Consider the following 13,805-nt stretch of genomic DNA (forward strand, 5'->3'; position numbering starts at 1 on the left):
AACAAGGCTGACTTCCATGGCTTTCTGTAGTTCTATTCAAAAGTGTGAGCTGGAGTTGGTAATAACTTTTGGCCAAAAAAGTTCACTGGAGCTTGGTGACCTTGGGAAATTAATTTCCATTTTCTTAGTTTCTCCACAATCCTTACCTTTTTGTAAAGAGATGTGAGTTGTGTAACTACTTACAAACTGCCGGTAGCATGACATGTGTGAAAGTAGTATGGGGAGATTTGAGCCCTTGGAGACTGCAGTGAACAAGACACTCAGGATGCCGGTCATCTAGAAGACTGGGGGTGGTGGACACGAGGAACCACTCTGGTGTGCCAAAAACAGGCCTTGCCTATTATTTTGCCAAGTTACTAAACCTCTATACATCTTTTTATTTTTATTTTTTATTTGTTGGTTCTTTTTGTTTTGGTGCCTGTCCTGGGTCTTGAACTCAGTGCTTGGCTGCTGCTCCGGAGGTCTTATGCTCTACCACTTGAGCCACAGTTCCACTTCTGGCTTTTTTGTGGTTAATTGGAGAAAAGAGTCCCTTGGACTTTCCTCCCACAACTGGCTTTGAATCTCAATCCTCAGATGTCAACCTCCCAAGTAGCTAGGATTATAGACATGAGGCACCGGTGCCCATCAGTCTTTTTATTTTATGATCAAAATTGTTGAAGGATAGAAACAATAATCATGGAGCTTCCAATATGGAATACACTACTAATAGATGGCAGCTATTATCATTTTATTATCAATTACTGAATTGTGACGTAGAGATAGAAAGTTCAGAACATAAGGTCATAGTCCCTAAGACATGATATTAATTCATGTTGAACTCCAGGAAAAGGCCAGTATGGAATTGAGCTCTTAGATACTCTAAGTACCCTGTTCACACTAAATGGCAAAAGCTAATTCTGGAAGCTTATCTATACACATCGCACATTGAGGAAATCTGGATAGGTGCTGTCATTCTCCTTAGATTTCTCTGCTTATGTCTCCTCCTTCTACAGGAATTCTAGCACCGTTCTACCAGACTATTGGAATCTAAGAGCATTCGTTCGCATTCTAAGCGATTCTGAACAGGATATAATTAGAGAGAAATAATTCTGGAACTTTTTAGCATGTGCATGCACGCGCGTGCATGCGTGTGCGCGCACACACACAGCCTGGACTTTACTTTTTCCCTCAAGGTTGGTGCTGCTCTATCATTTGAACCACAGCTCTACTTCTAGCTTTGTGGTGTTAACTGGAAATCAAGAGTCTCATAGATGTTTCTGCCTGCAGTTGGCTTCAAACAGAGATTCTCCGATCTCAGCCTACTGAGAAGCTAGAATTGCAGGCATGAGTCAGCAGTGCCTTACTATATAATCTCATCTGAAGGTTAAAAAATGTCAAGAAGTCTTGCAAAATGGTTGTTCTGGTTTAAGTAGTTTTTCAATGGGGGGGGGAAACATAATAAAAATTCAACACAGTAAAAATTTAAAAATCTTCTCTTTATTTTTTTAATAGCTAGTACAATAAGCTTGGGACAAAATTCACAAGATACAAAAGGGAATAACATGAAAGTGTTCTTCCTCATCCCTCAGCCTCACACGGTTTCCCCAGAGCCAAGCACTGTCTCAATTCCTGCTTTGTTCTTTCAAAGGTAATTTATGTACTACAAACATTTACATATTTATCTTTTTTTAACAAGAGAAAAAGTGGTAGCTTGTCTGGTAAGACATCCTCTCCTTCCCCTTACTTTTATTTTTAACTGGCAATGTCTAGTACTTTAAAATGATATGCTAAAAAAAAAAAAAGAAGAAGAAGAAGAAGATTTTGAGCCAGGCACTTTTGACTCACACCTGTAATTCTAGCTACTCAGGCTGAGATCTGGAGATCATGGTTTGAAGCCAGCCAGCGCAGGAAAGTCATGAGACTTATCTCCAATCAACCACCAGAAATCTAGAAACCGAGGTGTGGCTCAAGTAATAGAGCATCAGCTTCTAGTGCCCAGGCTCTGAGTTCAAGTCCAAAGAGTGGCACACAAAAAGAGAAGAGGGTTTTGTTTTTCTTTTTTCTTTGGAGGAAGTTTGCCATACCTGAGATTAAACTACCCAAGGTCTTTTTTTTTTTTTTTTTTTTTTTTGCCAGTCCTGGGGCTTGGACTCAGGGCCTGAGCACTTTTTGCTTCTTTTTGCTGGCTTCTTTTTGCTCAAGGCTGGCACTCTACCACTTGAGCCACAGCGCCACTTCTGGCCATTTTCTGTATATATGGTGCTGGGGAATTGAACCCAAGGCCTCATGTATAGGAGGCAAGCACTCTTGACACTAGGCCATATCCCCAGTCCCTACCCAAGGTCTTTACCACTCAGCTACGCCTCAAGCTATGCCTTGAGAACATATATTTTTATTTACCATGGCATCAACAATTAAAAATTTATTTCTTTCCTTTCTCCTCCTCTTCTTCCTCCTTCTCCTCCTCCTCCCCCTCCTCCTTCTTGGCTCTGGAAATCAAACCCAGAGCCTTGTGCATGCTAGGTTAAGTGTTCTACCACTAATTAAATAAGTACATCAAGAACCTTGTATTTTTTTAATATATAGAAAACCCTAATGTGCAATAACTACATACCAGGTAGAGATTCTCAACCCTTTGGTTGGAAACCTATGGTGTAAATCAACTATAATCGAAGCTGACTTCATTTTCAGTCCTTGCTCTGTGCCAGGCATTGTTCTAAGTGCATTATACATATTATCTCATATCAGTCACGTCTTTCTCATCCTTCTAGTCTCACTTTAAATGTTATCTCCCAGAGAAGCCTCTCCTTATCCAAGGTGACCTCCCTTCTCCCCTTTCCATTATTCTCTATCATTTCATCCTGAATCATTTCCTTCACAATGCTCATCACGGAACATAATCAGTTACCTATTTGTCTGCTTGTTTACTGGAGACTTCCCAACCAGAGTCGGAGCTCTGAAAACAGAGATAGTGTCACCCAGTGACGAGTATAGGTGTTTGGGCCTGGATAAGCCAGGCCTCGAGTCATTTATTGAATGAGCACGGCATACGCAATACACATCTGTCTGATGTAGATCCTATTCTCCATTTCTCCGATGAGAAAACTGAGGCCTCAAGAGTGAGATAGACTCATTCCAAGATCAGTAAGTTACAAATCATTGAAAACTTATCTCTGACTCAGAAGATGAAGAAATAAAGCTCTTGTTTATCTGGCCTCAGAAACGGAAGACAGAGTACATTCTTGGCTGCCTGTGACCACATGTCTCCTTTCCTCTGTGGGACATTGTTTTTAAGTTGAAAAAATGATAGTACAAGTAATCCATCTTTTTAATAGCTGTATTTAGTGATTTAGGAGATCTAAGGTCTAAGAAAATGAAAGGAGTCACGAAGGGACCCTCAAGGTTGGCTTGATACCTTTAAGAATGCTGATCATCAGTCAATTTCTTCTTCATCTCTTTCCTTCTCTGAAGATTGGCTGTTTTTATTCATTGCCAGCCCTGTGTTTCATGCAATCAGGATCTGAAGACATAGAACAAAGTCCTTGACTTTAAGAAATGGGAGATGCAGAGCCACTAACAGCTGCTTGAAGCACTACATGTGTCCCTGCCACACTAGTGACCTATTGGAGACTCATGGTCACATGGAGGAGGAAGGCATAATTCCATCATGTCTGTGCCCGATGGGGCTGGGGTACCGTTCTGAGCTGGGCATGGGGAAAGAGTGGTTTTCCACGTGGAGAAGCTGCAAGTGATGCTTCCGGGACACCGGGCAGCATGTGCAGAAGCACATGGAGAAGCAGCACAATGTAGGGAGAATTTCAGACTAGAAGGCTAGCTAAGCAAAAGCAGCCTAGGCTGAGCCTTGATAAGCAGCTTGGACTTTGATCCTGACCGCAGTGCTGTGGCCACATCATTTCACTTATTTTATTTCTTTAGAAAGATGACATTGACAGTAGTAGAACTCGATAAGGGGGCGAAACGTGTGGACATGTGTAGCAGAGTCGAAGAGGCAGTAGACAAAGCATCAACGGACCAGATGATGGATTGGCTGAGGGGAAAATAAGAGATGAGACTAAGGGATTTATTGGGAAGAATTTAGGTGGCCAAGTATAAAATGGGGCCATTGGTAATGATGGGGAATCCAGAGTTCAGTGGGAGAAATAATACATTAGCTTAGGATATATATTTTGAGGTGTCTTTTAGGCAGCCAGGAGGAAAGATCTAGGTCTTTCTTTCCTTTCCCAAGTATCAGTCTTGAATCAGATTATCCTTGGGCCAGTTTCCTGTGGGGCCCAGCCAGCAACTAAAGTCTCAAAAATCTTAATCCCTGAGCTTGACACTATTCAAAGATGAAATGCTAACTTCTGTCTATCCATCCACCCACCCATCCACCCATCCATCCATCCATCCATCCATCCATCCATCCATCCATCCATCATTGGTGTATCCAATCCGCATTGGCTTCAGCGGAGCAAACTCTTCTGCCTCTTGCAGGCACCAGACTTTTCATAAAGAAACCATTTCTGTGGAGCCGTCTCTGGCACTGACAGTCTCTCTCTCTACACCGGTTCCCGTGAGAGCTGATTTGGAAAAGAAAATGGGGTTGGGTAGCATGATGCTTGGATCCTCCAGACTACTGGAAGGAGCCGGGAGTTTTTTGGGGGGACTGAACCCTCCCAGTCCAACACCTTAAGTGTTCTCGATGCCTAGACAAAACTCCTTGTAAACCCCCAACCTTTAGCAAAACAACAGGGCTGGGATCCTCCCCCACCCCAACCCCAATATCCAGAGCTTGCCAGGCGCGGGGGGCGGGGGGGGCACATGGGCTCATGGCGGGGAGGGGGGGTGGCGTTTCTAGGGTCCTTCTGGGGAAAGGGGTCGAGGGCCTGACGCATCATCCCGGCTCGGTCCACCGCCCTGGTACCACGGCCCGTGACCCCCGGCTGGGGGCACGCCCTGCGCGGCGCCCCACGATGCCGCGGGCAGCCGCGCTCTCTGTCTCCCCGCCACCCGCGCCGCCCGCGCCGCCCGCGCCGCCCGCCCGCCCGCCCGCTCCGCCCGCTCGGCCCGCCGTCGTCCTGCTGCTGCCGAGCAACCCCCGGAGCCCGGGGTGGCCCGACTCCTCCCGCGCCCCTGCGGGCTGAAGGCGGGCGCTGAGGCAGTGCAGTCCCCAGCTTCCCCTGCAGAAGCCACGCTCGGCGCTCGCTCCGGGGGGCAGAGGGGGCGCGAGAGAGCCAGTGGGCGGGCGGCGTCCCGTCCTCCGCAGCCGCCGCGAGCCCCGGGCGCGCAGGGAGCGGGCGGGCGGGCGCTGCTGCGCTGCGCCGCGCTGCGCACCGCGGGCCCCCTCGCCGCCGGTCCCCCGGCCCCGCGCAGGGCCACCTCCCCGGGCTGCCGGCGGAGGCCTGGAGGGCGCTAACGTTACGCCGTTTCCGGTTTTCCAGAGGGCTCCGTTTCCCCTCCCAAGGCGGCGGCGGCTGAGCGGCGGAGCCCCCCAAATGGCCTGGCCAGATGCGGCAGGTTTGCTGCTCAGCGCTGCCGCCGCCGCCGCCGCCGCCGCCACAGGAGAAGGCTCGGTGCAGCAGCAGCAGCCGCCGCGACCGCGACAGCAGCAGCAGCAGCAGCAGCAGCGAGAGGAGCAGCAGCAGCAGCAGCAGCAGCAGCAGCAGCGGCGGCGGCCGCCACAGCATCTCCCGTCCCGCTGCGCCCCCAGAGCCGCGGCCGCAGCCGCCGCCGCCGCCGCAGCCCCGCAGCCCCGCAGCCCGGAAAGCCGCCGCCCGCTCGCGAGCCGCAGCCGCCGGCGGCATGAGGCGCGACCCGGCCCCCGGCTTCTCCATGCTGCTCTTCGGGGTGTCGCTCGCCTGCTACTCGCCCAGCCTCAAGTCCGTGCAGGACCAGGCGTACAAGGCGCCCGTGGTGGTGGAGGGCAAGGTCCAGGGACTGGCCCCGGCCGGCGGCTCGGGCTCCAACAGCACCCGTGAGCCGCCCGCCTCGGGGCGCGTGGCGCTGGTGAAGGTGCTGGACAAGTGGCCGCTCCGGAGCGGGGGGCTGCAGCGCGAGCAGGTGATCAGCGTGGGCTCCTGCGCGCCGCTCGAGAGGAACCAGCGCTACATCTTTTTCCTGGAGCCCACGGAGCAGCCCTCCGTCTTCAAGACGGCCTTTGCCCCCCTGGGCACCAACGGCAAGAACATCAAGAAAGAGGTGGGCAAGATCCTGTGCACCGACTGCGGTGAGTCGCCCCCTCCCTCGGCCGGGGAGGGGGGAGGGGGAGGGGAGGCGGCGGGAGGGGGTGGGGCGGGGAGGTGCTGCAGGTGCCCGGGCCTGGCGGCTGGCTGGGGGGGGGGGTGGTGGTGGTGATGGGGCCGCCCCGGGGCAGGGCGCTCGGGGGATTGGGGGGGGGGGGAGGCACGGGGGTGGTGAGGATGGGGAGAAGGGGGAATGGGGCTCCCAGGGTGCCCGGGGCTGGGGCTGGGGCTGGGGGGGAAAGGCGCCGGCCTGTGCCCGCGGGGATCTGCGGCTGATGGATGGCATGTGGGATTGGAAAGCTGCCATCATAGCCCAGTAGCCGAGGGTGGGGGGGGGGGGGAATAACCCACAGCGGAGCGGAGCGGTCCGGCGGTGCCCAGCCCGAGGCTCCGTGAGTCAGGAGTGCCCCTCGGAGGCCCGGCCCGCCCCGCTCCCCGAGGCCGGCCTGCCCGCAGCCCAGGCCCGCGGGGTCCGCAGGGGCCGCCCGGCCAGTTCCCAGGCCGGCAAGGCCTCCGTCCGCCCGCTGCCAAGTTCTCCCCGCCAAGGGTCGCCCGCGCCCCCTCCGGCCGCCCCGCGCCGCTCCTCGCACCGCTGGCGCAGGCGGAGTTGGACTTTTTCTGTTCTGCTACTGTGTTTCGCCCTCCATGTGGCTCCGGATTTCTTCTTTTTCTTCTGGGTCGTGATTGCCTGTCTTGGCTAAATGGGTAGCACAGCCTCCTCTTAACCTCTAGGACTAGAGAACCGACACCTCTCTTAGGTTCTGGAGGATTTTATTAGGGATGATGATGATGATGATGATGGTGATGATGATGATGATGATGATGATGATGATGATGATGATGATGATGATGATGATGATGATGATGATGATGGAAGAGGAAGAAGGAAGAAAGAAGAGGAGAAGAAGGAGGAGGAGGAAGAGGAGGAGGAGGAGGAGAAGGAGGAGGAGGAGGAGGAGGAGGAGGAGGAAGAAGAAGAAGAAGAAGAAGAAGAAGAAGAAGAAGAAGAAGAAGAAGAAGAAGAAGAAGAAGAAGAAATAATAATAATAATAATAATAATAGAGTAGCCAACTCATCCTCGTTGAATGTCCTGAGTTCAGCTCTGACGCCTCCCTGACAGGATGTATCCCCACGCCCATCTTCATTATGTTGGGTGCTGCACAGGAATGCAGGCGGCTAGAACCAAAACAGCAAAAGTCTATGGATCTGTGCAGCCCAGAAAGGAGGGTCCCCCATGTCACAGGCCAATCGTGTCACAGTTTAAGAGCCTCATTCTTCTTGTCCCCACACCTACTGTGTTTCTCTCAGTAAGAGATTTCTAGCTGAGTTGTCTCCTCACTGGAGTATTCTGTGTTAGCCTATCTTGTGCTTAGGTGGGGCCTTATTTTGTCCCATTAAGGCTGGATCTGTGGGTTTGGATGTGAATCTCGACTGTCATTACTGAATTGTGCTAGTTGTCCTGGACTCTCATAGAACATGTTATGGCTATCAGTTTACCAACTGAATCTGGGTAGTGTCAATGGACCCGAGTAGCGAAATATGTGTCATACATATTGGAAGTTTTGCCTCTCTCATCTTTGTAGATCAGTGCCTTTGACTCCGGGAGCTTTCCTCCCCCACTCCTTCAAGAGGCAAATTTTAAGAGTTTAGTTGTGGGAGTTCTATCTAGGCACTATGTGAACATGTGATCACTTTAATGAGAAGAATCTTGTCAGTGTTCTCATCAGGAGAGAGAGAAAAAAAACTTTAAGGATAACAGCAGTTTATGGCTCTGACATTATTCTAAGGAATATTTTTGACTATTAATGTTGGTTTTTATGCTCTAAAACGTTTTATGATGACAAGTTGAGACCAGTTAAGAATTTCTAATTTTTTGTTCTATTAAGTATTTTATCTAAGATTCCCCTGGGGAGCAGGGGAACTGTATCGTGCAGCGGGAAATAGATAGTAAAAACATTTATTGAACCTTGTCCAAGGACAGCTTCTGTTTTGGTTGTTGGTGAATTTCTCCTGAATATGCACAGCATACATCTCCACATGATCCCTAAATGTGGGCCCCAGAAGAGCTGATAGTCATTGTCAGATAATCCCATAGAGTAAGGGGCTTTTCCGCCCCCCCCTCCCAGTCCCGGAACTTTCTCCTTTTCCCAGCCCCATATGCCCTATAAATTGTCCTTGTTTGTTTTAGCGAGCATTTAATAATTTAACAGTTGAATGCTGAGATCAGGAAAGATTTGAGGGTCAGAAATACAGCCAGCTTTTAGGTTACAGTCAAATCATATTATTTATGTGTAGTAATAGTTCTCAAAAAGATAAATTTAGGACTGCAACCACAGAGAAAGGGAAGGCCCTCACACATCATAAATTACCCAGGAGCAGGAATGTGTATGGTAGTAAATATGCTAGAATATAAAGGGTTTTGCTTTAGATCATGGTCTGCTTGGAAAGCTCTATATTAGGGGATTAGAAATTAAAAGATGTTTTCATGAGAAAAGACTTGTGGAACTAGAGATAATGTGACCAGAGAAAATAACTGCATTGTCTTATTTCCTACTATGTGGTTAAAGAAAACATGCATGATAATGGTATATTCAATAAGGAAACAGAGTCATCCTCATTAACCACAACACCTGCCTTGTACTCAGCAGGAAATAGCTAACAAATTCATTTTCTGTTTTCTATTCTACAGAAAACCCTCTGGGCCACAGGGTCATTGGGAACATTTTCTCCTTGGAGCAGATGTGTCCATTGCAAAATAGGGAAAGTGGCACTTGGAAACTGTCATTGTGGCTATTGAGCAACTGAGGTTGAATTGTTACTTTGTTGAGCCACTTTCAGTTCTGACTATATGTGGCCTCTAGAGGTGTAGCTCCTAGGGAGTCCATCTCCAACTGTGCCGGAGTGGGTAGGACTTGGAGATGAGGTTCTGTATGGAGGGATAGATTGTGTTTAATAATTGGCGCGTGCCTGAGGACTATGAATGCAAGGCATAGATGCATACCTTCATAAACAGCTGATTTCAGCTGAAGGATAGCAGCTTTGCTGGAATAGCAGTATCTGCTAGAGGGGCACTTAAAAAGATTTAATGTGTATCATATAAAGAGTTGAGTAAAATTATTTGATTGCACACATATGCCTTCTGTGGAAAGATGAGGAGAAAGAGTGAGAAGGCCTTACAGAGAAGCGCAACTCTGTGCCACATTACAAAAGTATCTTGTTCTGCAAATAGGCTTGCATTTTAAAAGGCAGTTGCATATTTTTGGCACAGTTATACTCGATCTCGTTCTTTCTTATATACATGATTTTAAGACAGTTCCTTATTGAATAGATGGAATGAAAAAAGATCATTTCTTCCTTTGATTTGATTTGCAGTTTTCCAATGCTTAGTAGGCTTGGCTGTTACACATAGACAAGGTGTATTCCTTCAGGACTTTGCATTCTCTAGGGTAGTTTTAATTTGGCACACAGAGTCACATATTAGAGGAAGGCAGTTTACAAAATGCAGTACAGCCAAAGTGACTGCATATTTTAAAATGCTGTTTATTTAAAGACTCCCCCCACCCCAGCCAGCTGGAAACCCAGCTGTGCTACAGCTTGAAGAAAGTGAAACTAGATTAGAAACTGACCAGTCCCAGCGGTGAGGACAAGAGACTCAACTGGCACCCTAATGCCACTGTTTCTTATAGTGGCTGTTTTCCTCTGCAGAGTGCAATTTTGGTGGCAGGAATAATACCTTGTCTTTGATGTCTTTTTGTCCTTTCTCTGATCCCCTGCACAAACTACTGTCCCCCTCCTCTGGTTTAGTATTTATGCCTGGCTTACAAGGGGACTCTCCCTTAAGTGTCTTTTGAATTGACAAAGTCAGGTGAAGTTCAAAAAGGAAGCCTCTAGATTCATGCTGAAGCATTCTTAACTCTAGGATCTGTGACACCAAGTCCTATAGTGAAAAGCTGACTTTGGTGATAGCTTTTACCTGTCGCTATGGGAACCTTTCTTCCAAAGAAGCCCTTATTAAGGAGAGTACTTAGCCACAATGCTTAATCATTGTGCTAATTAGTGTTAATAGGATTTGAAAAGTGGGGGAAAAAGGCCTTACTGGAGAAGATCTGGAAAACTGGGAGAGAGGGCGATAGATTACCATTCCCCAACCCCAAAATTTAAAGGAAAACAAGACAGCTATTAATTTGGATTAAAAATTAATTTGAGATCAAGTGAGTATGAGTTACTAACTAACTTCCTCTTGACCCCCAGTCAAAGTAAATATAACCATTCTTTATTGTGTAGGACATTTAAATTTTATTCCAAATAGCAGTTCTGTTACTTTCAAATAAAAATGTATTTATATTTTTGTGTATATAAACACATCGATATGGCTCAAAATTTAGAAAACACCTAAGATTGTATGGTAAAAGTTTCCCTAATATCCCTCTCCTCAGCTGCCCACCTCTAAAGTATTTGTAAAATAATTTCATCTTGAAATCTTTATTTACCTAAAAATAAAATACTTTTTACAGCTGGGCACTGGTGTCTCATGCCTATAATCTTAGCTATTCATGAGGCTGAGATCTGAAGATTGCAGCTTGAAGCCAGCCTAGGCAGAAAAGTCTGTAAGACTCTTATCTCCAAAGCTGGAAGTGGAGTTGTGGCCTAAGTGGTAGGATGCCAGCCTGGAGCGAAAAAACTAAGACTCCAGTCCTGTATTCAATTCCCAGTACCAGCACCTACACACGCACACAAAATATGACATTAACAAATAAAAAGATAGATGCAAATATTTTTCAAAGTATTCTTCTATTTTCTTTTAACAGATGGAGAATGCTAATTTTTTTTTTTTTTTTTTTTGGCCAGTCCTGGGCCTTGGACTCAGGGCCCGAGCACCGTGTCCCTGGCTTCTTCCCGCTCAAGGCTAGCACTCTGCCACTTGAGCCACAGCGCCGCTTCTGGCCGTTTTCTGTATATGTGGTGCTGGGGAATCGAACCTAGGGCCTCGTGTATCTGAGGCAGGCACTCTTGCCACTAGGCTATATCCCCAGCCCCAGAGAATGCTAATTTTTCTAATAAGCCAATTTATGGTAAATTCTTCCTAAGTAATAAATAGTTCAAGATCTTTACCACCTAACTCCTGTTATATCTGAGTCCTTTTCTTTTCTTTTTCCTCTTTCTTTTTGTGTGCCAGTCTTGGGGCTTGAACTCAGGGCCTGAGTGCTGTCCCTGAACTTTTGTACTCAAGGCTAGCGCTCTACCACTAGAGCCACATCTCCACTTATGGCTTTTTCGGTGTATAATTGGAGATAACAGTCTTACAGACTTTCCTGCCTGGGCTGGCTTCAAACCATGGTTCTCAAAGCTCAGCCTCCTGAATAGCTAGGTTTATAGGCATGAGCCACCAGCCACTGGCCTGAGTCCTTTTCTATCTCAAGTTATCCCATGCCTCACAAATATAATCTTAGGATCAGGAATGAAAATATCAACTTGTTTTTCAGCTCTTTTGCAATTGAGACATTTCTCATGATAATGAATTGCTTGAGTCTTCTTTTAGATGCCCCAAAGAGAGATGCAAAGGTTTGTTACTGGGATTTAGAGTCCCAGTTCTGGCCAGCCAGCATTTCCTACAGGTTCATGAACTAGGAAAGCTTACAGTAGCATTCATGTGGGAGACCACAAGATTCCATGCATGGAAAGAGCAAGCTCCACAGAGTGTAGATCTCCCTCAGATCTAAGTGCATAATTGTTCATATTTTTATTTAGAAACCAAAGACCCCTTTTAAGCCCAGGAAGAGCTTGATTGTGACCATAATCAAATGCTGTGTTTTGAAATTCATTTAGCATATCTGAATAGAATGTAATCTTTAAATTTCAAATGATTGGGGAATTGTCATTTGGATAAGTAGGGAAAAAAAGGAAATATGCAAATATCTAAACAGTAGGAATCCTTAACCCTCTAAATCCTTTTGTCTAGTGGCATTTGGTAATTCTGAATATTGATTTAGGTAAGGAATGGTGATGTGGACATGAGTAAGGTTTTCCTTGTGCTGCCTTTATTATTATTTATTTTTGTCTGTTGTGGGGCTTGAACTCTGGACCTGGGCGCTGTCCCTGAGCTCTTGAGCTCAAGGCTAGCTCTCTACCACTTGAGCCACAGCATCACTTCCTTGTGCAGCCTTTAACAACTAGCTCGTGGATCTCTTGTTTCAAAGCCTGTAATATCGTGAGTATAATTTGCACAAAAGGAAAAAACAAGTCAACCCCTCCCCTTCTCTAATTTTAGTTTGGATGAATATATGTGGGATGGGGATTTTTATATTGTTTCTAGCCAATTAAGTCTTCTTTCCCACTTTTTGGAGTGTATATACAGAAATAAATCTGGATTATGAATTTATTTTATTTTATTTTTATTTATTTATTTTTGCCAGTCCTGGGGCTTAAACTCTGGGCCTGGCTTCTTTTGTGCTCAAAGCTAGCACTCTACCTCTTGAGCCACAGCACCCCTTCTGGCCCCTTTTCTGTTTACATGGTGCTGAGGAATTGAACCCTGGCTTCATGCTTGCTAAGCAAGCACTAAGCCACATTCCTAGCCCTAGATCATGAATTTCAAATGATGACATAAAGAACTCTAGAAAATTGGGAAAAGTAAATAAATTGATCTTAGAAATGCTTGAGTTATGACAAGTTTCAAAAGTGACTGTCTTATGTGAAATTAAAGTTGATTTTTAATAACAACAATGTACAGATGACTTTTACTAAGCTTAATTTCTAGGCAGAGCTATAAGAACTTAAGCAAAGTTGGAGGACAATAACCGGCATGAAGATGTCTTCAGGAACGCCTGCTGTACCTAGGCAGAGCTGGGAAGCTTTTGCCAATCTGTAGTCAAAAGACAAATTCACACTGATTGATATCAGTTACTGCTAATTGGCTGTGGTGCTTTAGATAATTATGAAATGAGGTTAAGTTCGGGACTCTTCTTTCTCTGGCTAAATGCTTCAGGGAGAGTGTGGCATATGAGCTTCTTCCTGCAGTCACATTGCGTTCTCACTGGACATGCGGCGAGAGCCAGATATTCTTCACAGGACCTCCAGAGCCTATGGGCCTTCTGTGTGCCTCTGCTCAGGCCTTGATTGGGCTGCTAGCCTCTTGAGGTGGGCGGGAGGCGGTTGACATTCTATTTCCCCTAGCAAATGTTTCCAGAAGGGCAGGAGCACAGGAATCCTATAGAATTTCTCCACTGACTAGCACTGTAGACCCCTCCCAAGATAAAATGGCTAGGTTACTTTCCACACTCTCTCCAGAAATAGACTCCTTTGCGATTTTTCTTTATCATATGTAGATGCCCTGACCTGTGCTGAGGATGTTAGTTAGCTCCCTTACCCTTTCCCTTCCTGGTCTGGGTTCTTTTGTTTTCCTGTTTTCCTTCCTTCCTTCCTTCCTTCCTTCCTTCCTTCCTTCCTTCCTTCCTTCCTTCCTTTCTTCCTTCTTCCCTCCCTCCCCCTCCCTCCCTCCCTTCCTTCCTTTCCTTCCTCCTTTACCTTCTCTTTCTTTCTTCTTTCTTTCTTTCTTTCTTTCTTTCTTTTCCTTCCTTCCTT

General features: G+C 46.8%; 1 protein-coding gene across 5 annotated transcripts in view; it reads left to right on the forward strand.

Moving 5' to 3' along the window:
• Positions 1-5,490: 5,490 nt before the first annotated feature.
• The window catches only part of Nrg2 (neuregulin 2), a 180,380-nt gene continuing 172,065 nt past the window's right edge, over positions 5,491-13,805 (forward strand). For all 5 annotated transcript variants that reach the window (XM_048331459.1, XM_048331458.1, XM_048331460.1 and 2 more), the window contains exon 1: positions 5,491-6,208. In XM_048331459.1, coding sequence (XP_048187416.1) covers positions 5,491-6,208 — 718 coding nt within the window. The remainder of the gene's footprint in view (positions 6,209-13,805) is intronic.

The sequence above is a fragment of the Perognathus longimembris genome, chromosome 22, assembly GCF_023159225.1.
Source record: "Perognathus longimembris pacificus isolate PPM17 chromosome 22, ASM2315922v1, whole genome shotgun sequence".
NCBI classification, from domain to species: Eukaryota; Metazoa; Chordata; class Mammalia; order Rodentia; family Heteromyidae; genus Perognathus; species Perognathus longimembris.